This window comes from Gopherus flavomarginatus, chromosome 1 (genome assembly GCF_025201925.1).
Source record: "Gopherus flavomarginatus isolate rGopFla2 chromosome 1, rGopFla2.mat.asm, whole genome shotgun sequence".
Classification (NCBI taxonomy): Eukaryota; Metazoa; Chordata; order Testudines; family Testudinidae; genus Gopherus; species Gopherus flavomarginatus.
Genome location: NC_066617.1, coordinates 216,813,754 through 216,840,239, shown reverse-complemented (window position 1 = coordinate 216,840,239; position 26,486 = coordinate 216,813,754). Strand labels below are relative to the sequence as shown.

General features: G+C 43.3%; 1 protein-coding gene across 1 annotated transcript in view; it reads right to left on the bottom strand.

The window, feature by feature from the left end:
• The window catches only part of CFAP47 (cilia and flagella associated protein 47), a 680,893-nt gene that overhangs the window by 464,221 nt on the left and 190,186 nt on the right, over positions 1 to 26,486 (bottom strand). The window contains exons 34-35 of the mRNA XM_050936444.1: positions 16,691 to 16,788; positions 16,245 to 16,361 (exon numbers count right to left, since the gene is read on the bottom strand). Of these exons, the coding sequence (XP_050792401.1) occupies positions 16,245 to 16,361; positions 16,691 to 16,788 (215 nt within the window). The remainder of the gene's footprint in view (positions 1 to 16,244; positions 16,362 to 16,690; positions 16,789 to 26,486) is intronic.

The following is a 26,486-nucleotide window of genomic DNA, read 5'->3' as shown; positions in this document are numbered from 1 at the left end:
CCGGGCGATAAACTGTTGCCAACGAGGACTGCAGCGGGCGAAGCCGGAGTCTGGCATGGACCACCACATAAGTGCAGGCCGCCATGTGGCCCAACAGCTGGAGGCAAACTCACGCTGTGGTAACCGGGGCGTGGTGCAGTCTGAGGGTGAGCTCGGAAATTGCACGGAACCTAGACTCCGACAGGTACGCTTTGGCATGGGTGGAGCCCAGAACCGCTCCTATGAACTCTATTTGTTGCGTCGGAGACAGGGTGGATTTGGCTTCGTTCAGGAGGAGGCCAAGATTGAGAAAGGTCCACCTGATGAATAACACCTGGGTCTCTATCTGCTCCTTGGAGAGGCCCTTTATGAGGCAGTCATCCAGGTAGGGGAATACCTGGATGCCCTGCCTGCGCAGGAAGGCCACCGCTACCGCCATGCACTTTATGAAGACCCTGGAAGCAGCTGACAGGCCGAACGGGAGCACTGTGAACTGCAGATAGACGTTGGCCATGACGAATCTGAGGTACCAACGGTGCCGTGGAATTATGGCAATGTGGAAATAGGCGTCCTTTAAGTTAAGAGGGCGGCATACTAATCTCATGGATCCAGAGAAGGGATGATCGAGGACAGGGAGACCATGCGGAACTTGAGTTTTCGCACAAACTTGTTCAGCCACTGCAAGTCTAGGACGGGTCTCAGGCCCCCTTTTGCCTTCAGTATTAGGAAACACCAGGAGTAGAAGCCTTTGCCCCTGAGCTCCCGCGGGACTTCCTCCATCGCCCTTGCACCCGTGAGGGACTTCACTTCTTGAATTAGAAGTTGCTCATGAGAAGGGTCCCTGAAGAGGGATGGGGAGGGAGGTTGGTGGGGAGCAGGGAGGAGAACTGGATAGAATATCCCCTCTCTACCGTGCGGAGCACCCAGCTGTCCAACGTGATTCGGGACCAGGTACGGTAGAAGTGGGACAGATGTGACCCAAAGGTAGGGGTGGAAGGATCCAGAGTCTCTATCGGTAGATCGTCCTTGACCATACCATCAAATAGGGGGTATAGGCCCCGATGGTGGTCTGGATTGGCTAGACGCCTGGCTGGAGGGATGGCGCTGGTGACGCCTCCTGCCATTTCTGCCCTGCCTGCGCCCCAGCTCCTGGAGAGTCTGTGGCTGGTATGGGCAAGGGGCCGCCTGCGGCCTAAACTGTCTGCGCTGGGTTGCGGGGGTATGCAAGCCCAGCGAGCGAAGCGTGGCCCTCGAGTCCTTTAAGCTATGGAGACATTTGTCCATTTTCTCCAAAAACAGCATCTGCCCTTTAAGGGGAGGTCTTGAATTGTCTGCTGGACCTCATAGGGCAGGCCCGAGACCTGGAGCCAGGCTCCCCGCCGCATGACCAGGACCGTGGCCAGGATGCGCGAGGCTGAGTCCGCCGCATCTAAGGCGGCCTGGAGGGAGGTTCGAGAGATCAGTTTGCCCTCCTCCACTGGGGCCAAAAACTCTGATCTCGAGTCCTGGGGAAGGAGCTCCGCAAACTTCGACATGGCCGAACAAGTGTTGTGGCCATATCGACTTACTATTGAGTGTTGATTGGCAATGTGGAGTTGGAGACCCCCAGTGGAGTACACCTTTCTATCAAAGAGCTCAAGTCTTTTTGCATCCCTGCTCTTCGGTGTCGACCCCTGAAACCCTTGAAGCTCTCGCTGGTTAGCCACACCTACTACCAGGGAGTCCAGGGAAGGGTAGGTGTACAGGTGTTCGTGCCCTTTAGAGGCGACGAAATAGCGCCGCTCCGTCCTGTTGGTAGTAGGGGCCAATGAGGCTGGTGTTTGCCATATGGTGCGGGACGTATCCGCTATAGTCTTTATCAGCGGGAGGGCCACCCTGGATGGCCCTGAGGGGGCCAAAATGTCCACTACAGGGTCTGCGTCCACCTCGATCTCCTCTGCTTGGATTGCAAGGCTTCGAGCTGCTCGCCGAAGCAATTGTTGGAAGATTCGAGTGTCCTCTAGGGCCGGTGCCGCAGCCGTGCCTGAGACTGCCTCGTCCAGGACGACGAGGACATCACATGGAGCGGCCCTTCCTCCGGTGCATGTGGCCCCTCAGGGTCCTGCAGCACATGGTATTGAGGCTGTGGTGCCGGTTCCGAGTCTAAATTGCGCACCGTGGCCGGTACCGAGGTCGCCAGTGAGTGACTTGGTGTATCATGCGGTGCAGGTGGAGCACAAACTGGAGCCGCTGCTGGTGTCGGTGCCTGGTTAGGGGGTGCTGAACTTGACAATGGCACACCCCTTCCCAGCGACGGTGCCGGTGGGGGAGGCAGCTCTGCCGGGCCACCGACATCGAGGACACCGAAGCCGACTGTGACCGAGGGCCAAACGCCTGGCCTACCGACTGACGGTAGGCCCAGGGAGTCCAAAACGGCCACTGTGAGGGTGGCTGCTATTGTTGCTGCCACTGCGGGTAACATTGGTGGCTCACCCCCGAAACCGATCTACTGCTCCGTGACCAGTTGGAGCGATAGGAGTTTGCCTCTGAGTCTGAGGTCTCCGAGTATGAGGACCTGTGGGGAGCAGCATCCGGTGCTGAAGGACAGCGGTGCGGAGGCAGCGGGGAGCCTCTCCTCTGGTCCAGTGCCGCCTTCACGGCGCGGTGCGGGGAGGGAGGCGACAGCACGACTGGCTTGCCTCTAGACTGTACTGGTGGATGGACCACAGTAGGCAACTCCCTACGATGCAGGGAGGCTGGTGCCGGGAGGCTCATTAGGTCTGAGGCAGCCTTGAATGCCTCTGGCATCGACGGGGAGCGTATGTCTCTGCTGAGGTCTGGGCAGTTAGACTGGTCCGGACTCGACTGCCCTCTCTGCGGTGCGGGAGTTGACAGAACCACGGAGGGCTGTAGCCCAGCCTGTTCGCTTACACCTGCGGACGGCGTCAGCCTCGGATCCTGGTGGGGTGACCGATCCCTCACCAGCTTCTTTCTCTTGGCGGGCACCGGTGAAGGTGAGCGGTGCCACACTGAGGCCAACTTCCTATGACCCGACTCCATCCGCTGCCGGCTTTTCGACGACTTGGGCTGGGTCCTAAGTCCTGATGTTGGTGCCGGGGCACTCCGCACCGAGGACAACATGCTGGGCATCGCCTCGGCTGGCTCTGGGTCTAAGGGTGGTTGCAGGGCCGCCTCCATCAGGAGAACTCTAAGTCTTTGAGCCCTGTCCTTAAGAGTTCGCGGGCGGAAGCCTCTACAGATAGAGCACTGGTTCTTTTGGTGACTCTCTCAGAGGCACCTCAAACACGCAGAGTGCAGGTCACTCTTGGGCATGAATTTCCCACAGTCCTTGCAGAGCTTGTACCCGAGGGACAAGCGCATGCACCAGCGAGCGACAAAGACTCTAGGGGGGGACCCCCCAACTATGAAAAACTACATACGAAGATCTATCTAACTATAATATGACTGAATACATAGACTAAATAGTAAGGATAGGACATTGCCAACTTGCTATGCAAGAGAAGTTCCAGCTAGCCGTTACTGGCGGTAAGAAGGAACTGAGGGGGTGGAGGGTTGGCGGGCCCCTTTATAGGGAGCCGTGGTGGCATCACTCCAGGGGGCGCCCGGGCCGACCCTACGGACACTGCTAAGGGAAAATCTTCCGGCTGGCATGCACGCGGCGCGCGCACACCTACTTTGAATGGACATGAACAACCACTCAAAGAACAACTCTGGTTTACTAACCTAATCAGTTTTGTGACATCACAAAACTGAAATAACTCATCGTATAGATTCCAAGGCCAGAGGGAACCATTAGGTATATCTACATTGAAAAGGAAAAAAAAAAAGTGTGGCGGGGGGAGAAGGCAGCGAGTCTCAGAGCTCAGGTCAACTGACTTGGGCTCATGCTGCAGTAAAGTTGTAACCATTAAGATCATCTAGTCGAACTCCTCTGTAACACAGACCATAGAGCTTCCCCCAAATAATTCCTAGAGCAGATCTTTCAGAAAAACATTCAATCTTGACCTTAAAATTGTCAGAGATGGAGAATCCATCACAACCCATAGTAGATTGCTCTACTGGTTAATTACACTCACTGTTAAAAACTGGAGCCTTATTTCCAGTCTGAATTTGTCTAGCTTCAACTTCTAGCCATTGGATCTGTTATAACTTTCACTGCTACACTGAAGAGTCTACTGTTACATCTTTGCTCCCCATTTAAATATTAACAGACTGTAATCAAGTCAACCTTTAACCTTTTCTTTGTTAAGCTAAACAGATTGACCTGCTTAAGTCTATGTAAGGCCTGTTTTCTAATCCTTTCATCTTTTCGTGACTCTTCTCCCAACCCTATTTATCAACATCCTTCTTGAATTGTGGGCACCAGATCCTGAACTGTGGGCACAGTATTCCAATAGTGGTTGCATCTATGCCAAATACAGAAGTGAAACAACCTCTTTAATCTTGCTCCAGATTCCCCTGTTTATGCATACAGAGATTACTGTAGCTATTTTGGCCATAGTGTTGCACTGGCAGATCATGTTCACCTGATTATCCACCACGACCCCAAAATCTTTTTCAGAGTCACTGCTTCCCAGAGTCTGCCATTCTGTTAAGTATGGCCTACATTCTTTGGTGCTAGATACATACATTTTCATTTAACCATACTAAAATGCATACTGTCTGCTAACGTCTAGTTTACCAGGCAATCCAGATTGCTCTGAATCAGTGGCCTGTCCTCTTATTTACCACTCCCTTCATTTTCCTGTCATCTACATACTTTATCAGTGATGATTTTATGTTTCCTTCCAGGTGATTAATGAAAAAATGCTAAATAACATAGGGTCAAAAACCAATCACTGAAGAAGCCCACTATAAGCAAATCTGTTTGATGATGATTCCCCTTTTCCAACTACATTTTGAGACATATCAGTTAGCCACTTTTAATCTATTTAATATGTGCTCTGTTAATTTTAATTTTTTCTAGGTTTTTTATCAAAATGTCATGTGTATCAACTCAAATACCTTGTAGAAGTTTAACACTATAATACATTTATCAACCAAACTTGTAATCTCATCAAAAATATATTAAGTTAGTTTAACAGTATCTATTTTTCATAAACCCATGCTTGACAGATGTGGCAATTTTCTGCAATATCCTGGATGAACTTTATTAAATTAAGTTTATGTATCTTAGGAATTCATTGCATTAAAAGTGTATATGTTTATATATTATTGAGAGAGTGTGCATAACATCCCTAGGAGGAAAACCTAACTAAAGTAAACCCTGGGAAGTGATATGAGAATCAAAGGACTATCTGAAATAATGTGAACTTTTAAAGTTAAGTGGGTTTCCTAGGAAATCTCTAGGGTGGGGCATATCCCAATGTAGCTCCGCCACTTATGCAAAAACCTAGCCTTTTTTGAAGCTATATCCTGAGAAGAAACCCATTGTCTACAAATTATCTATTCCCAGATCAAAGACTCTGGCTGTATAAAGGAGGGACCAAAACTTTTCATGAGTGTGCTTGCTCTGAGCCAAGAAGGTTATGAATTGGTAACTGAAGAACAAACTCTTGCTAGGGTTTGAAGCACTGTTCACCTGTCAGAGCTCTTCTTAGAGTTGGGGTGATCTCTGGCAAGCTTATTAGCATGCATGTAGGTTCTTTTATTTTTTAATATGTTCTCTCTGTAATGCTTTTATCTTAAGAATAAATGTGCATGCTTAGAAGGAGCAGTGTGGTAACTTTACTGTGGGCAATTACACAGCTGATAGACTCTGAGAATACAAATCAGGCCTGCTTAGGCAATACGTTTTTCTTGGGAATTCATATGGAAAGAGTGCTGTCCTATGATATGACTACATAATCTGATTTTTCCACAATACAGAACAGAAATATTTATTGAACATGTCTGCCTTTTCTTCATTATTATTCCTAGTTTATTTTTAAAACACCTTATTGTTCTTAACGCTGCTGGCTACAGATTTTTTCTTGTGTTCTTTTGCTTCCCTTATCAATTTTCTATAATTTCTAACTTCAGATTTATATTCATTACTATCAGCTTTGCCTTTTTTCCATTTGTTATATATATTTTTATAACTGCCTCCACTTCCCCACTAAGCCAGGTCTTTTTTTAACCCATGTGGCCTACTGTCTTTGGCGAAAAAAATTTTGGTTGCTTTTCTGTTTCTGTGAGAGTAAAAAGTACCAGTTTTTTTCTTAGAGACATGAAGTTCCTTTTTTATACTCACAGTCTGTCACTTTCTTTCATGATATTCCATAGGATACCAAAGGCTAATTCCAGGTGAGTTTAAAACTAGATGACTAGATAGAGGAAGGGGCTGTGGGGAACTTTGTGTTTCAATAGGCCTCAGCATTTCAGTGAACATCACTGAAGACAAACTCATCGTTAATATACTTTTATCTAAGGCTCTGATTTATCAAGATAGTAGATCAAAGGGAATAGTTGTTGCATACACATTGAGAAGGATTCCTTGGAACACTCAACTTTTCAAAATCAAGCACAGAGAACTATTACTTGAAATTGCCCCAGTTTAGCATGGACAGTAGTATACAGAAAGACATCTTCTGGTCTAGCAAAGAGAAAGCAAGGTGCTCTTTTGTACTCTTCTATATTTTGCTTATATATGTCAGATATGGCAAGAATGCAAACTATGTTAGATAGTTGTTTCAGCCAAATCTGAAAAGGATTTTAATTTAATGTCTTTTAATTGGCAGACAAAAGTTTCAATGTGCATATTTAGAATATACCTTAGATATTAATAATCTATCCAAGGATTTTGAAAGAGCTGTTTAAAGTTGGTTTTGTCAAGAAGTGCAGTTAAGAGTGCCTTCCCAGAGGGAAATATTGGGAAAATGAAGACCAATCAGCATAGATAATCAGTAGAGATTACTAGGGTAAAAGAATAGATGGCATGTTAAATGAGGTCCCAGAAAAAGAATCAGATATCCTATAATTACTTAGAAGTTCAGATGAGTACTTTCAGTTATTTCCCTGGTGGCCAATAAATTATCCTGTGGACTGTTTCAATAAACCCTGATATTCTGAAGATTTAGACAATTTGACTGTACCATGTTCCATTTCTGCCTTTCTCCATCGTTACTGACACCACCTTCAACCTTCCCTAATTCAGGCTTATACTTTTGGGGTCATCTTTGACCTCTCCCTTTATTTCTTCTTTCCTTATGCAGCCAGCTAATCGCCAAGTCTTCCTGCATCTTACTCCACAACAAAAGAAAACTCTATCCCTTCCTTTCTTTAAGAATGGACAACGCCCTTGTCCATAGTTATCTCTGGCATTGCTTACTAGAGTATCTTCTCTGGTTTCTCTGATACCCACATCACTCCAGTCTACTTGGTTTAAAACTGAAGTGCCAACACTATTATCCTCAGACAGCCCGAGGCACTTTGGAGTTCCTCGAGTGGGTTCCTCTTGCCCACTGTTCCTTCTCCCCTAGCTATTTAGGAGGGGGAAACTAAATCTGACCAGCACTTCCAATCCCCCCATTTTAACATCATCCTTTGGGTCTCCAATCTTGTGCTATCCATGTTTGTTTTTTCAACGGTAAGCTCTTCTGAGCAGGGAGTACTGGAATTCAAATTATAGTAATAAAATACAGGAAAATAAAACAAATCTAAAAAAATCTTCCATTAATGCACCAGGGTGTTACTGTCACTTATGATTAGGCAAGAGAAACACAGAAGGATTTTCTTCTTCCACAAATAATCCATCTTGAGCGAATAAGTCTCAATCTCAGCCAAAAAGGGGATTTTTTTAAAGGCCTTGAACTCTCCAACAGATGAATCATTTAAACTTACAGTTGGAGGCTGTATGTCTTCAGTCAGTTGAACTTCTTAGTAATTACAGAATCTTAGATACTCTCCCAGGAAACCGATTGAAAATGTCATCCATTCCTGATCTAATAAATGTTACAGCTTGCACTGTCACCACCATCCCCATCAAATAATACAAGACTGCCATGAAGGTTCGTAAGAGGTAATAGCTTGATATAGTGAAGCAGCCTGTTGATACTGCTGGAATGCCTTAACCAATAGAATTTATAAGACAAGAGTATTCCAGTAATAGACCAAGTTAGGATAGTTCAGCAAGATTATTCATGTGTTTCACTGTAAACTCTTATTACCAAAGGACAAGGATTCATGGAGAATATTTACAGTATTATTAGAGAAAAACATATGATGAATCCCAATAAATTGCTTTAAAATATGTACTCCCTGTATCCTGTCAATTCTGAATTTTCCTAAGTGTATTTATTTTTAGGAGCCTCGTTTAGTGGTTAAAGCACAGGACTTGGAGACTTGGGTTCTGTTCTCAGCTCTGCCACTATCTGGTCATATAACCTTGAGCAAGTTATTTAACCTCTGTGCCATTAAGCTTTTCTATCCATACTACAGAATTAACACTAACACCTCCCAAGGTGTTGCAAACTTTAATTGTACTCTGGTACTAGAACCCTTGGGGTTTCTGAAGAATTTGATGTAGCTTTCACATCAAGCAAAAATTTGATTTTTAGTGACAAAGAAAATTTCCAATTTCACCATTAAAACATGTGACGCATCTGCCTTGCTCTGGCCCGACTTGTCCTAGTAATACCTCTGTGTCAGACTCTGAATTCTCAACTACAGCTGTGTTTCTTACCTCCAATTTAATCACATAAGCTCTTGGAACATCACTTTATTATACATACAGTTTACAGACTGAGGATCCACAAGACAATACATATTTACAACACAAAACCATATTTCTTAGAACATGTCTTCAAATATACTAAAAATACACAAATACTCATATTTTTAACCTTGAAGTTTTAGGGGAGTTGTGAAATAAAAATTATGCCTGTTGCTGTTAGTCTAGGACTCATATACAACTGTTTAGGACCATAATTGAAAACACTTCTTTCCTCTCCAGTTCTTTGATTTCAGCTCACAGTGATCTGATTAAAAGCAATGCAGTATTGCTCCAGAGTGAGGAACTTTGTCTGCTCAGTCACTACAACTCACCCATATCCCAAACAAAAATACAAACTGATTCTTAACTGCCATTCCTTGGAAAGTTAAGTATATTGAATTGCCTTCAGCAGCTCCACAACCACATCATACTAAGTGGTGCTGTAGAAGTGCTTAGTATCATTATTACATTTTACTGAAAAGGAATTATCACAACTAATATTGGGGACAATGCAAGTATGCTGTACAACTAATCACCCAAAAATACACACACATTCCTTTTTGGGAGAGTTGGCAAGGGCACTTGTTCACAACCAGTGGGGGCTCCATACTGGGGAACTTGCAGTAGCCAAATGGATGCTGATCCCTATAGTGGGGTAAGGGTTACAAATCAGGGAATTGTAGGCATGCAGGTGCTGAATCCCTCTCAGGCTTGGAATATATGGTTCGGAGCCATAGAGAAGGATGCATCGGGCTCAGATGGAGTGGATAGTGCCACTGAAGCTGGCAGTTAGTCTCCTTTGGGTGGGGAAGGACAGGCTCTTACAACTGCATCCTCCCCACTGGGGTGCATCTTCTCAAAGCCACTAAAAGGAAAATATTGATAGAATATATAGAAAAAAATCTCAAAATTGCAGAGGGAGGCTGTGATGGAAGGTAAGGCAAAGAGAAACAAGATGGACACTGCAAACTCCAAGAGTCCTAGGAGTTCTTGGACCTGGGAAAACTGGCAAGCTAATTTTTTGATATATGCATGTATGCTGTCTACCAAATACACAGAAAGAAGTTCAGGCTTGCTCCAGTGCAAGGACATAATTTGGCAGGCATAGAATACATTTGGTGCATGGCATGGACTTTTATGATGAGGAATTTAATTACAGGTGGCAACATGTCCAAGAATGAGGTGGTGTCGGGCAAATAATGACCTCTGGTGAGTGGCAGAGGACCTCCAGATTGGGTAATGCCATGCTTACATATGGATAGCAATTTATTGGTTCTGTGGTAACTTAACCAGAGGCCCAATGCTCACAGTAAGGTATGCTGGGCCTTCAATGGACAGACATTTCTGGAACTTCTACAAATATAAATATGCACATGAGAAGTGCGCTGGCATCCGCAGGGCACACAATTACCTTGCCCCATCAGGGAAAGTCCCAATCCAGTATGAAAAGAGGGTTATTCATGGTGCTCCCCCATCATTAGACAGTGGACCAAGCAGCTGGGGAGTGGGACAGATTTATCCCTCGCTATATTCAAGATGCTTCAGGTACTCCTTTGGGATCACCCTAATCAGATAGAGGGAGCATATTTAGGGGAATATTAGGATTCAAGACACCATATGAAGGAATTAGAATTCTCATGAAGTCTCTTAATAAAAGTCTATTGACAGTTTGAGTCATATAGCAAGGAGACAAACTGCACAAGAAATAAATCAACAAAATTACAGGACCGTTCACATGCTTGCTATGTCCGACCTGTGTCTCTCTCTTTTTGGGTTAGTCCCTCAAAAGACACACAGAGAATATTGCTTAGTCCACCAATTGTTTATGATAGAGACGTTCAGCAAGTGATGTGACAGGTCCAGAACTTTGTTCAGTACACTACTCTCCTTTTGACACTGCTGTGAACATTGTGAGGGCTTGTGGCTCCAGAGCGATGTTAGTGAAATGAGTCTAACTAGGAATTTTGGCTGCTACCACTATATTCTCAGGGACTTGGCTTTGGTACAGGAGTCAGGCTTATGATAGGTGATACACATTACCTTGATCTGGGCGTACTCCTGACAGAAGAAAAACAGAGGGTCCTACACCAAGATGATCTTAGCTTAGGAATAGAGTTAGATACAGTGGATGGTATCTCCAGACTCCCTGCAAATAAACTTGGTCATCTTAGTTTTGCATGCTGAGTCATGGCAAAATTAAGATGAACAATAATAGCCTGCAGTTTGCGCAAAGTCATCTCCTTGGCTGTGCTGGCCCTCTCGATCAACCACATAATTTCTGCATTCTTAGAGATAACAAGGCCAAATCATTTTATAAGAGTGAACAAAGAAATGAAGGAGGATTTGTGGGCACGGCATCATTTCCTAACTCGCTTTAATTAAGCTTATTTTTGGAGACAGGATTAATTGCTAAAGGCAGTCCTCAAAGTTCAGTTAGATGCACCAAGGGGCATTGGGTTTGGGGATTTTCACCATCACAGGTGGTGTGCTCAGAGATGGTTCGCTGACTTGATACAAATGGGGATACTTAATGACATCACATTCCTGGATTTTACCTCCTATTTTCAGTGATGATTTGGGGGGATGGAGTTTGTGAACTTGTGGGGGGAGGGAAAGAGTGAGAACTAGAGTGACAACCTGGCAATGATACGTTATTAATAGCCAGTCCTGCAAATCACTCAGGCTTATGAGGTCAGTTAGGACATTTTCATTGCAGTGTTTTAATTTATATCATCTATTTTGCTGCTAAAAGTGTCCCTGGGATTTATAACAGCATAGTGGATGCTTTGTCTCTATTACAGAAGGAGAGATTTCAGAACTTGGCACCAGGTGCCAACAAGGAACCCAAACAAATACTGCAAGCTCTTTGGAACTTTGCCTCATGACTTCTCTTGGATTAGTGCAGCGATTAGTAGCACCATGAACATTTAGGGCTAATACTGCGTGTTTTATAGAATTTACTTAAGTTCAAGCTAGGGTGGGCCTGTGTAAGATTTGGCCAATGCCTGAAGACCACATCAGTGTGTGGTGTCGCTGGCACAGTATTGGCTAGCACCATCATCAGCCATCTCCAGTCATTTATCAGGCCCCATATTTTGTAGCATACTGTAATGTTATCCAGATCTTTGTGGTGGGTTTTTAATTAGGAGGCTATTAAAAGAGTGGTCACAATCCACAAGCCCCGGTGAAGATCCCCAATGATCCATCACTATTCAGATTCTTCAGAAATTGGAGGGAGTTCTTCACTGGCAACTTTGATGTGGCCAGGAGGCATCTTTGTTCAAGGAAGTTTTCCCATTGGCATTTTTGGAGCATTCAGAGTCAGCGATTTGGTGCCTGGGTCAGCAATGGATACCTCAAACAGAGATCTGGAGTTTAGGGACATACAGCTTGGGTGAGCAAACAATCATCTTGGCCCTGAGAATGCCAAAGACAGATCAGGGATGGCAAGGTGAGTCCATAGTCCTGCATGAGGGTGAGGAGGCAGGGACGTGCCCATTTGTACCTTTAATAACTTATATATGGCTGAGGTTGGCTGGTGTTGGACACTTTCTTCATGTTGACAGGAACTACCTCAAAAATTCCAGTGTGCGGCAGTCTTTAAAAAAGGGCTTATACTGCCAGGCTTCCCTTCTAGCAAATTTGGATCCCATTCTTTCATAACATTCCTTTCAGGATTTAGGTGGTGACATCTGCAGCACCAGAATGTTAAGGGTTAATGTCTCTTATACCTGTAAAGGGTTACAGGCAGGAAACTGGACACCTGACCAGAAGACCAATCAGAAGACAAGATACTTTTAAATTCGGGTGGAGGGAAGTTTGGGTATGAGTTCTTTGTTCTTTATTCTTCTCTCGAGGGGTCTGAAAGAGACCAGACATTACTACAGGCTTTCTACGTTTCTTTTCAAATAGAAGGTAAAAACCAGGTGGTTTAGGCTTTTTAATTGTTTTACTCTATTTGCAATTGTGGATCTGGCTGGTTAACTTTTATATGTGTAGTTGCTGGGAATATTTTGATTTGTATTGGTACTGGGGGGAAAGTCTCTCTCTGGTATCTGTAAGCTATAGGACCCTGTATATTTACATCTTGAAGTTACAGAGATAATTCTTTACTTTTTCTTTCTTTTATTAAAAGATTTCTTTTTAGAGAACCTGATTGATTTTTTTCTTGTTTCCCTTGTTTTATCCCAGGGGATTGGGATAACTCACCAGGACTGGTGGGGGAGACGGGAGGAGGGAGAGACAGAATCTCTCTCTGTTTTCCCTGAATCTGTTTGCCTCTTTGTGAGAGGGAAGGGAGATGCTTCTCTGTATGGTGATTTAAGAGGTTGGATCAGTATCTCTCAGAACAGCCCAGGGAGGGAAATTCTGGGAGGGGGGAGAGGTGGGGGAATGGCTTATTTCTCCTTGTTTTAAGAACCCAAGGGATCTGGGTTCTTGGGGGTATCAGGCCCTGGAAAATTCCTGATTGGTGGCAGCATATCAGACCTAAGCTGGTAATTAAGCTTAGGGAAACTCATGCTAGTACCCATATTTTGGACGCTAAGGTCCAGAACTGGGAAGGAATGCTATGACACGTGCCCATTTGTACCTTTAAGAACTTATATATGGTTGAGGCTGGCTGGTGTTGGACACTCTTTCTTCATGTTGACAGGAACTACCTCAAAAATTCCAGTTTGCGGCAGTCTTTAAAAAAGGACTTATACTGCCAGGCTTCCCTTCTAGCAAATTTGGATCCCATTCTTTCATAACATTCCTTTCAGGATTTAGGTGGTGACATCTGCAGCACAACTAGGAATGGGGGCTCAAGAGACACAGGCAATTGTTTGATGGCATTTGAATGAATAGAGGAAATATGTGAGGCCCCTGGTTGAAACTAGAGACCAACAGTGTGAATGTGCCAATTTGTTGTTGTTTTTGAAAATTTTCAGGAGCAAGGCAACAGGGCATAAGAGCAAGTATTTGGATCTATGGGCACAGTATTATGTATTGGGCCCATAGGCAGGCAACCGGTTTTGCTGGTAGTTCACAGCAAGGCTTCAGTGGTGAGGTGATTCTGAGTTGACAAGGAAGGAGGCATGACAGGGGAATGGCAGATGTCCTTCTTATACTCTTTGGCAGCCAGGAAGCAGCCATCTGAAAGGATTAACATACACCTGGGTGAAAATAATTTGAAATTTCATCAAGTGGTTGACTTAATCATTAAGGCATGGAGATTTAAAGCAGATACCAGGGGCAACTGGAAACTGGTCTGAAATGTTGCAATGAGGAGCCACTGAGTGTCCATGGGTTGACAAGATCAGAAGATGCATGATTCAGGAGGTGGTTAAATTTGCATGCTAGTTGGGTGGATTGGTGATTACCTACCAAAAATTATCATATTCAGGGAAGATAAGGCACACCTCTCTGACCAGGAAGCATATATATATTTTTTCGCTTATCAGGAAGGGAACTGTTAACCATCTGGGAACCTAGCTGGGCAGCCAAGACAGCCAAGTTAATAGCTGGCATCTCTTGCTGGCAGGTGTACAATGCAGGTATTCATTTGATAGGGTTCTTGTTTCCTGGTAAATTGTAACTGGCAATGAATTTAGGGAAAGGCATCCCCTAAAGAACCTGGGAATGGGGCTGGGGCTCCTGATGTCAGGTACAGCTGGGAGACAACCCCCTTTCTGCAATCTCTTAACCTTGGTATGAGAAGAGGGCAATGGGGTCCCAGCAATGGGGTGTGACAGGTTGTGGAAAGGTAGGGACTGACAGCAGCCCTCCACAAGGTTGAACAGATTACAGAAGAAAAGATGATCTGCACTATACCAATTATTGCCAGATAGTTTCCAGATGAGTTAATAAAGTTGTAAGCAAATTAAAACAAATCCCTGGTGTCTTGTCTTGTCTTCCCATGTGTTCAGGACAATGAACTTGAATGCTTAGTAGGGAGGAGAAAGGAAATGCAAACTTCACTCAGTAAAGCAAGAATTAAGAATGGAATCAGAACAGGTCCACCTCCCCACTGTCCCCAAATCTAAAATATCTTTAAAATTGTATATGGGGTTGCAATATTTGAAATGTGAAAAGAGCAAATGTTACTGTGGTGAATTTCGCATTTCACTCCAGAGATATGCTATATGAAATCAGTTATAAAACTAATACCTCACCACCAAAAGGTACAAATACAGTATTTTCCCCAAATTTTAGCTAGCTGCAACCCATGATTATGGACATAGTCAGGCTCTTTTAAAAAAAAAAGCGAATGATGGGAAGTTAATGGTGGTAAAGTCACTTGTTTCACAAGATGTATGCAGTCTCAAACCATAGGATGGTGAAGTCTTAGGAATAATTCCTGGATCCAAAAGTATCATAGTCCAAAGTTGTACATGTGCGTGCAAGCATGCATATACACAGACACACGCACAAGTCACACTTCAATTTTTTCCAGATTGAAAACTTTACCACTCCCAGCAGTAACAAGAAATCATCCTAAAAACCCCTAGAATTTTTCAAATTGAAAGAAGTTTTGCACATACAATATCCCAACACAAGCACACAATAGATTCCCAGATTTTGCAGCTGGAAGGGACCATTACAATCATAGTTTTCCCTCCTGTATAATGTCAACCTTAGAATTTCATCCCACAAGTCCTACTCCTACTTGATACACCTTTATTTATACACCAAATAACCACATTACCCCTTTCAACTACAGCAGTGTTTCACAAACTTTTCAGGTCAGTAGCCTCTAATACAAAGTAAATAATTTTCATTATCCTTTTCTATTTACTGTAAATATAAAAATGTATCCAGGATAACAATGATAAATCTATGTGTTATTTGTGCATGTGTTTTGAAAGACTAACAAAGAATAAGGATGTGTGAGGAGTAAGGGAGCAATATTTTAATTGCTTTAGATTGTAAAAAAATGTCTAGCGCCACAGATGCCCCTCTGGTTGACTTTTGTGACCCCCAAAGGGTTGTGAAACCCACCAGATGAGAAAAAAGCAGCTAGAGAATTGTAATGGGAGCTCATATTCAGCTAGCTATTTATAATGACTTCCAAATCGATTTCAGAGTCATCGCTTTCCAGGATACAGCCCCCCAAACCTGTAAATATGGTCTACATGCAACATTTTCAAAAGTTCCTAAGTGATTTAGAAGTCAAAATCCCATTGAAACAATAAATTTCAGCATGTATGAAAATTTTACAGTACATTCTTTATTCATAAATGTATGACTAATGTTCCTGGATACAAACAATTCTTCTATAATTTATTCTATAAATTCAATAATAATAATATTAATAAACCACTCAAGCTTCAATTTTGTGGTTTATGAGGTCAGCTCCCTCAATGGAATTATAGTCTAATTATGGATGGGGGGTGTGTGTGTGTGTACGCGCGCATGTAAAAATGCAGTAGTTTTATATGAAGCAGTATTTCAGTTTCTACATTTTAACAATGCATCACAAAAAATTCCCTTCATCTCATTCTCACCCAAATGATATGCAAGGTATTAATAATAGTAAAGTAACAAAAAGTATTCAAAATGTATATTGCACATGGGATATAAAACCATTTACCTGTACACCTATATCAAGGCTGATGGAATGAAAAGCATTCACGAGTATCAAGCAATTGTGCAGACATTGTTCAGGAGTTCCCGGATTAGTGTACATATTCGTAAAGTGAGTTGAAATCTGTATAGAAGATTAAATCAAACTTATTGCATTGCACTGGAGAAAACTAAGTATATATATTCTTCACTTTCTCATTATTACATGAATGTTCATATACACCCTGAACTAAATATTCCATCTTAAGTACATACTCAAGAAAAGAGTAATCACTGAAATAATAATTCAAGACTTGCTATATATGGCTTTATCTTTTAAAGTTCCTGCAAGCCGAGAGTTCCAAAATGAAAGAGGATAATAACAGTAGTAATAAATACTTAAACTAATGCTCGTCCAGATATAAAACTGACAATGTTTTTTTTTAAGTAAGAAGATATGAAAAAAGTTCTTACCAAATATGGGCAATAAGCTGCCACCTGTGCTGCCAATACTAGACCATCTAGAAGATCTCTGTCAAAATTTACTATCCATCTCATAGGTGGTACTTCACCTGTTTGAAACAATATAACACTGGTTAGAATTATCTTCTCCCTTGAGAGGTTCTACTGTAACTTTTCACAGAAAGGATGACCTATGAAATAACTTAATAAAGACAGGTTACTCATCTGTACTAGAGTTCTCAGAGTATATCTCTTCTGTAAAGTAATGTTGCTGGGAATGTATTGGGTGTGCGCCAGAACCATCCAAAGTACAGAAACAACTACTTCTTACTATGATGCAGCTGAATATTAACCACAAAGGGATTTCCAGTGTAACCATCCCCAGTTCTTTTCAGCCACTTGAAATACAATTAAAGGACTCAAGCAACAGGAAGAAAGGCAGGTGGGTGGGCACCTCATTTATTATGTGGGTTGTTTAAGATTTATGAAGTCCTTAACTATATTTGTTTAAGTGCTTGGGTTATATATGTTTGTGTGTGAGCACACGTGCGCGCACACACATGCGTGCACACACACACAGTTTCATTCCATTCATAGGGGCACTGATATTTATACAAAGCCCCTGAAATGCAAGAAAACACTTGAATACTTTCAAGATAAACCACGTAAACCATGTCAGTGCAACTCAGTTATTTGTTGTTGTTATTTTGTTTAAACCATTGAATTATTTGACACTAATTAATCAACAAGTGTTATGTAAATGAAACTGAACAGTTTCCATTTACTGATGTACAATTAAGTAGACAACTAGTGTGACAGTGTACCCCATAAGGCTTTATGGGGTGGGGGTGCTCAAAAATGTATGTTTGATATAACTGGAATAGGGTTTTGCTACATGTAAAGGTTATGATCTACTGGTTATGTTCATCCTAGTTGTACGCACGCATCATGTGTGTGTTCAGAGTTATCAGCATTGGATGTATAATTGCTTGATTTCTAAGTAGCCCTTTTGGTCACTTCTTCGGGAAGGAATGTGCAAATTAAGTGCTCAATCCAGAAGCACTTAACAGACGAGAGAGCTTGGAAGACTCCAATCCACATAAGAAGTCTACCTGAGAACATTCAAGATAGTATGTGGGTAATGACTGCTGCCTGCAGGTCCTGAGTCATGCATGGGCATGTGACTTGCCCATGTGATTCCAAATCTCCATTTTGTGACTGGATTCTACACAGGATGAGGAAGTGGTCTCCACTCACAAGAGAAAGTCTGTTTAAACCCCTGGAAGACCCCTCCATTTTGGTCTTCAGCTGGCTAAAGAAGGAGCCTCTCCACCATCCCAGGATACTTAAAGGAAACTGAAACAAAGAACAGTAACTACAGGGGGTGTGAGTGATTGCTGGACCCAGGCTAAAAGGAGATTAGCCTGTAAAAGGGAGCATTCTGGAACTGGTGAGGATCTTATCTGTATTCAGTTTGATTAGACATAGATTTGCCCATTTTATTTTATTTTGCTTGGTGACTTACTTTGTTCTGTCTGTTACTACTTGGAACCACTTAAATCCTACTTTCAGTATTTAATAAAATCACTTTTTACTTATTAGTTAACTCAGAGCATGTATTAATACCTGGGGTAGCAAACAGCTGCGCATCTCTCTCTATCAGTGTTATAGAGGGCGAACAATTTATGAGTTTACCCTGTATAAGCTTTATACAGGGTAAAACAGATTTATTTGGGTTTAGACCCCATTGGGAGTTGGGCATCTGGGTGCTAAAGACAAGCACACTTCTGTGAGCTGTTTTCAGGTAAACCTGCAGCTTTGGGGCAGGTAATTCAGACTCTGAGTCTTTGTTGAAGTAGACAAGAGCGTCAGGCTCAGCAAGACAGGGTGCTGAAGTCCTAACCTGGCAGGGAAAACAGGGATAGAAGCAGTCTTGGCACATCGGCTGGCAGCTCCCAAAGGGGTTTCTGTGATCCAACCCGTCACAACTAGCTCTACCTTTGCTTCAGCGTATGCACTCTGATTCCTCCCATAATTGAATCATTTTTACTTTTCACAAAAGCACCAGGAAAACAATCACTCAGTTAAGTTACCCATATTTCATAAATGACAATTATGTTTTCCAGCTTTAATATTTAACACATCAGTGCTTAAAATATTTATCCCCCACTCTTAAAAAGCACAAAACTTTAACAAACTAAGGAAACAGTTTAATGACTTAAAATCTTAACCTGAAATACTCTTTAAAACCTTTAAAGTCATTATTGACTTATACGAAAGGATTTTCGTTAGTGTCTATATATACCATTCATTTAAAACAGAAAGTCTTTCAAGTGTTTAGAGAACCACTTGTATTTTGTTAAATTATTGCTACTTTGCTAATCAATTTGCATAATTTATGAAGTACAGTATATGTGCCAGCTTACGTTCATTTTAATTATGTGTCATTTTTTCATCAGTTACAGTGGGCTCAGAGACCTGCTTCCTCTGCCACCTCATCACAAAAGCCTTTGTTTTGCTTCCTTTACACAGATCCTTGAACAAGTCTGGTTATAGGTTCCTAAATCTAAAAAGCACTGTGGGCATGGCCCCTGGCTAGGCTATCACATAGATTGGGCTCATCCCATCTTCCACTGGGCACAATGTCTCTGGCTGTCACTTCACTCCCACCTACGGAGGCCTGCAAGGTTGTGGCGTGCCTCTTTCAGGCTGTTATATGACCAGATATTCAGAAACAACATATTATAAACAGATACCTCTAAAATATTTGAACAGGAAGAGGCAATAAAGAGATTACAGTGATTTTTTGAAGAAAGAGATGCTATGAAATAAGTAAGTTTATAAAAGCAAATTGCTGAGAACAGCAAAGTGATCCCTAGGGAACTCCACTACCACCAGTAGGAAAAGAAGAACTCTTAGGTACAGGCAGTAGAGATGGAAGTGGTTTCACACAGCGGAAGCACACTATCCTTCCTGCTGAAGTCAATACTTTAGAACTTTTGCTATAGGACTGCCCTTCCTAGGAGTTATCTACTAGAAGCACAGACCCAAGAGAGGAGGAGATCTGTTATAAATGATACATGCTCTAAAAAGCAAGCATCAGAGCAGGAAAAAAAATACTCTGTGCATCTCAGGAATTCAGGCTACATCAGAGGCTTAATATTGCCTGTCTGAAACATCTAGTTATCCAGTGACTCTGAAGGAGGAATATACCATGAAAGAATTCCTATATGTCCTTACTCACTAAAATAGTCATTCCGCAACCTTCAGTAGAAGATGGTTGATATTCATCATCATCATCATGATGTTCCTATTACTCCTCTGGCATTTAGGGCAGTGACGGAGCTCCTCCACTGCACTCCTGGCAAGTCTTTCAATGGTTCCCCAGCAGTGCCCCAGGTTTTTCAGCTCAGCTTCCACAGCTCTTCACCATGTTGTTTTTGGGAAGCCTCGTTTTCGCTTGCCTTCATGTGTCCATCTTACTGCTACTCTGGTGATGGAATCAGTTTCCAGCTGAAGCACAGGACCAATCCATCTCCAATGCCTCCTGGCAATGAAGGTGCTCAGATCCTCCTGGCTGCACTGTGTCAACAGATCTTGGTTTGAGATTGTTCTGGGCCAAAATATATGAAGGATTTTTTTGAGGCAGGTTGTATGGAATGAAGACAGTTTGGACATGTCATGTTTTCTTTTTGAAAGTACAGTACTTAAAAAAAAATGTGCAGTGAACATTAGGATTTCTACCTTATCTGTCAGGCCCTGCAGGTCTCAAATCCAAGTCCATGGGGGGTCTGGGAGCCACCAATCCTCCACCTGACATCTCACAAACAGCAGCTGGGACAAGGGTTCATGAAGTCCAACTGAGGCACAAGCCCCATCCCTGACTGGGAGAGCTCCAAGGCTCCTGACTGGCCCGCAGACCCTAGAGGAGGAAGCCAGAAGAGGAAACAAGAAGTTTGCCATACAACTGGGTTTCACCCTGCCATGGACTGCTGGTGTGGTGTTTTCCTGTTCCTATCTTCCGATCCTGACCGCCTGACATCCTCACTCAGCCTCAACCTTGGTAACTGCTTTCCAGTTCTGTTGCCTGATCCTGCAGTCCAGTTTTGAAGCCTGAATCTGACCACCTAGTATCCTGACTCAGCTAGACTCTTGGTAATTGACTCCATCTCTGCCTTCCATTTTTTCCTCTCAATTCTGATCTCCTGGTGTTCCAATCCAGCCTGATTCATGGTAAGTGGCTCATGGCTCTGGACCCACAGCCAGTACCCAACACTAAGCCCTATGCCAGGGCTGCCCATGCCCCAGCCCTGACAGCTTGTATGGAGCACTGTAACCCATAGGAGTGGGCTGAGCATGAGAGGAACAGACCCAGCAGTCCAGCCACTACCTCCGGACTGAGCCCGCGTGAGCCACCCACTTTCAGGCAGCTAATCAAACCTTCTAGGATCAGATTGTGCAACCGCTCATGGTGAACCATCTACTCTAGAAATAAGTAGACGAGCTGTGGACAGAAAACACCAAACTTTGGGCACGACTTGAAGTGCCCTGCCCTGAACAAGGTCATAAGGTTCCCCTGCCAGAATGTTTTGAAGGGCTCCACCAGTGGTTCCAGGGCTTCATTAACCAACTCCTGTTCCCAATATAACCCCAGACCTGTGCCTTTGATCAGTCCACGTGCCTGGTAGTCAGTATGCTAAATCACTAGACTGGGCCTCCTCACTTCTGGAAAATGACAGTCCAGTACTGTTGAATTGGAATGCTTTCTTCCAATCCACATCGGTAATATTCAATAGCCAAGGCAGCTCTGAGGAAACTCCAGCAGGGGCAGGATATAGTGGCTACCTACATGGTGCACTTCTGCTGTCTAACAGCAGATACTAAATAGAATGAGGTGGTACAATTGTATGTTTCAGTGGAGTGCGTGGGAAGAAATAAAAGAAAAGATGGCCATGTAGAGATGCCACAACAGCCTGAGCAACATAAGGTTGTTCTAGACTTGAGAGACACTGTTGATGGGTCCCCTCTTTCTTCAGGCCTCGTGATTGAAGAAACCACCCCTCTGGAAGCGGTCATCCCAAAGCACCGTAAGACAATACAATTCAGTCTGATTAATTCCCAGCACTTCCCCCTGAACATTTGAATTCCCTGCCTGACCAATCATTATCCTCTCATCCACTAGAAAGAATAAGAAATCAGCTTCCCTTCTGCATTTTGTCTACAGCACTGTCAGAGGCACTCCCTGAAGCTACGTCGGAACTTCTCCCAAAATACCAGAATTGTGCCGATGTGTTTGAAAAGAATGCAGAAAGTCTCCCATCATATCAGGCCTATGACTGTCCCACAGAATTACAGCTGGAGGAAAAAGTGCCGTTCGGGTGGATTTACATCGTGTCCAAACCTGAACTGGCTGCGCTCTGTCAATACCTTCAGGAGAATCTGATCCAAGAATTTATCCACAAATCAGCATCGCTGGCCAGTGCTCCATTTCTGTGTTAGGAAAGGAGGCAGCAGTCTCCGACATTGTTAACTACCGTGCCCTGAATCAAGAGTAAGGAATCAGTACCCTCTGCCCTGGATACCTTAGTTACTGGATCATATGGGGGCTTCCCATATGTTTACTAAGGTGGCCCTCCCAGGAGACTATAATCTCATGAGCATTAGGGAAGATGATGAATGGAAGACCACCTTCCAAATGCACTGTGGTCATTTTGAATACCTGGTAGTGCAGCTCAATCTGACCAAAGCCCCCAGTACCTTCCTGCAGTTTATAAACAAAGTGTTCCTGGACGTTCTGGACCAATATATAGTGCTTTTTCTAGACAATTCTAAAAACTACAAACACTGGTCATGCTTGAGCAGTTTTTGAGAGTTTACGGCTGCCTGGACTCTATGCTAAGCTTGAGAAGTGTGCATTTGATCCTCTATGCTCTGCTCTGGAAGAAAGCCAAGTTCCAGTGGTGTCCCCCACACCTAACATACATTTGATCAGCTGAAACTCGCCTTTACCATTGCACCATACTGGCCCACCCTGATGCCTCCTGAACCTTTTTAGTAGAAGCTGATGCCTCTAGTATGACAATCAGGGTCATATTCTCCCAGCAACGCAGATCTGAAAAAAAACACTACACTCGCTTGCCTATTATTTGTGGAAGCTTACTCCCAAAGAGAACTAGGAGATCTTGGATAAGGAGCTCCAAGCCACTAAGCTGGCCTTTGAAGAGTGGCAACATTATTTGGAAGAGACTTACCATCTAGTCCAAATATACTAACATAAACAATTGGAATATCTGTGCAATGCAAAGGTATTAAACCAATGGCACTCTAGTGGACTCATTTTTTTTTAAATGGCTCAACTTTCCTATCACGTATCACTCTGGAACCAGTAACAGCAAGACCAAGACCAAGGCCTGGTCCTGGAACTTTGACACTGAACCACATAGACCTAGCCAGGAACTGGCTCACATTCTCAAACCCCTCAACTTCCTGAATAGTGCTCTTTGTTAGGACCTAGTCACACTGATTTGTTCTGCCTCTGCCTCAGAAATTCTGCCAGACAAACAAGTTGTCATTTACAGGGAAGCAGACAACACTTAGAAGGGGGTTACACTAAAGAATAACCGCATTAATGTTCCCCCAAGTCAGGCAAGAGTGGTGGCCTTACAGCTATGCCATAACTTACCTCTGGGCCATTTTGGTGAATGGTCTACCACCATCAAGATTGTTGTGAGTCCACAGGACTTTGACAGCTTCACGATAAAATCCAATGCTTAAATGACCCAGGATCAGGTTGGACTGTCTTCAGAATGGAGTGTATCGCAGGATTTGTGGCACAGCATCTTAGCTTGAGCACACCGATTGCAGGATTGCATGAAGGCCTGTATTATGTGGCACATTCAGGGCCATGAGAAAAGACATCACTGTTGATTTTGGATCATACTTTACAGCCTAATTCTGGTGTGAGGCCCTTCTGAGATTCCAGCTTCATCTCTCCTCCTTCTGCTAGTCTCTGTCCAATGGCCAGATGGAAAGGATCTATCAAATTTTAGAGCAATACCTACAACGTTATATTAACATTCATCAAGATGATTGTTCCTCATTATAACCCTACATGGAGTTTGCATACAACGCAGATGACACAAAGAAGGGACAATCCCCTTCTTTGACAACTATGGGTATCACCTCTGATTCCACCCACAGCTATCTATGACCTCTCCTAACCCGAACACCTCGGACTTAGTGCAGAGGATTCATCATATCCAGGAAGAAGCAAAGGGCCATTTGGAAAAAGCAAAAGTCAACTACAAATGACATGCAGACCCAACATCTTCATCCAGACTCCACCTATTCAGTGGGACAAACACTGTGGCTCTCAACAGAGCACCTCTACACAAACAGATTGTCACATAACGTGGACTTCCAGTTTCTTGGCCCTTATCAAATGTGTCACTAAGTTAACCTGGTCATTTGTTGAACTACACCTACCCCGATCTTTCAAGATCGACCTGGTATTCCACAAATCCCTCCTAAAACTTTATGCCAAGGATTAATTTCCACACAGGACCCAACCACCTTCCCCATCAGTATGCATACAAGGCCACAAGGAATGGGTCATGCGCGAGATCTTGGATTCTAAACACCATCAGGATAAACTTTTATATCTGATTGACTGGGAAGGCTATGGCCCTGAGGAATATACATGGGAGCCAGCGGAAAACATTCACACACTCGCTCTAACACAAGTTTTCTATGAGAACCACCCTGAGCAGTCTGGATCCACAGAGCCTGGAAGGCACCCGCAAGAGTGAGGTCAGGTCCCATGGGTCTTGAACCCAGGTCAGAGGGGGCCTTGGGAGTCATCACACTCCAATCTTCCATCCAGAAGCTCACAGACAGCAGCAGGGACCAGACTCCATGAAGCCCAACTGGGGCGCAAGTCCCACCCTAATGCTCTGATTAGGAGAACTCCACAGCTCCTGATTGGGCTGCAGCCCTGATTTAAGACAGAAAAGGAAAAAGGAAGCTGTCCATACAATTAGGCTTCGCCCTGCCACAGACAGCTACTTGTTCCTGCCTTCTAATCCTGACCTCCTGGCATCCTCAGCTCGGTTTGATCCTTGCTAACTGCCTCCTGATTCCTGCCCTCCCATTCCATCACTTCCCAGGAAGTCTATGGGTATCTATGGACTGAGCCTGACTCTCCATACTGCCTCCTGGTTCCTGTCCTCTGGTTCTGTCACTCAAAAGTGATCTCCTGGTATCCTGACCATATGGTATCATGACTTGACCTAACTCTTGGTAACTGCCTTCTAGTCCTGTCACCTGAACCTGACTCAGCATGCCTCTTGATCCCTGCCCTCTGGTTTGTCTCTCAAGTCTTATCTCCTGGCATTCCAACTGGGCCTGATTCCTAGTAATTGACCCCTAGCCCATAGATCCTCAGCCTGTTCCCAATGCTAACCGCCAGCCCAGGCTGCCTATGCTCCATCTCTGACATTATCGAGCACATATATTGCCATGGTCTTCAGCCAGTAGTCAAGAAAGGTCTGGCTTCTGCTCTCATGAGTTTGATGTTACTGTGGAACATAACTTTCAAGGGAATTCAATCTTCCTCAGAAAAATGCAGTCCATTTGGTAGCTTGGTTCAGTGACATTAAGGATTTTAAACACGAAAAACAGTATCTTGAAATGTATCTGATAATTTATGAACAGTCAGTGTAATGAGAGAGCACCAGAGTGAGAAGAAAGCTGCTGTGTTTTGAATCTGATGGAGCTTCTTTATGCACTCACTTCCCAGTACAGCCAGTTTTAGTTATATAGCCTGGAAGCCTTCAGGCACAGATCATTTTAGTCAAGTCATTGCCAAAAAGCAAAGGGCATAAGAGTCCAGAAGCAACAAAATTGAAAAGAACATTTAGCTGTAATGTGACTATTTAAGGTTGGAATACTTCCCCGGTACCATGAGAAGCACTGAATCTTCAAAATCTTTTCCTTTCACCATCATCTGTCTTGCTTGACTTTAGATTCAATCAGATGCTTCATCCACTCGCTTATCTCAGGCAGCCACAGGGACAGTTAGTTACCGAAGAATCAGCACTGAGGATGAGCACATTATGGAGCTGATAATATGTGAACCATGATATGTCATGATTTTCCCCAGTGGCTTCACTAGCAGAAGATCTGGTTTGTTTGTTTTTTTTCCAGGAAGGCTAACATACATCATCACCACGTTTACAAAGAAACCCCTTCCAAAAAATTCAGACAAATTTAATTGAGAATAATCACATTTACACTGAATGGATGTACTGACTCCCAATCAAAAGCTCAGATGGAACAGTAATTCTGCAGATACTGCAATTATTATGCTTCAGATTCAAGAAACAAAGATTTCACAAAGAGCTAATTATTTAGATGCTGAAAATTCACATCAAGTCTTGTAGTAATGCAAAGTAAACCTGTTCAGGGGCCATCTCAAATAAAAAGTGATGACTTGGGGACCATTATTTTAAATACTTTGCTCTCATAAAGCAATCTAGAAAACACAGTGATAAAATTATCTCAAACTAAACACGTGTGTGTCATGGAAGAATTTTGCAGTTACTTTAAAGATTGTTAATGCACATCCAGAATTAGTATCTTGTTAAATTATAATAGCCAGCATGCATTTAAAATATTTGGAAATTGCTGCATCAAAACAGTTAAGTAATTTGATTGTAAACTATACAGTTTTATTTCTGGAGAACAGGTGCCCTTTCCAGACAGATTTACATAAAAACATTTTACCTTTAAATTTTCACCACAGTGAAAT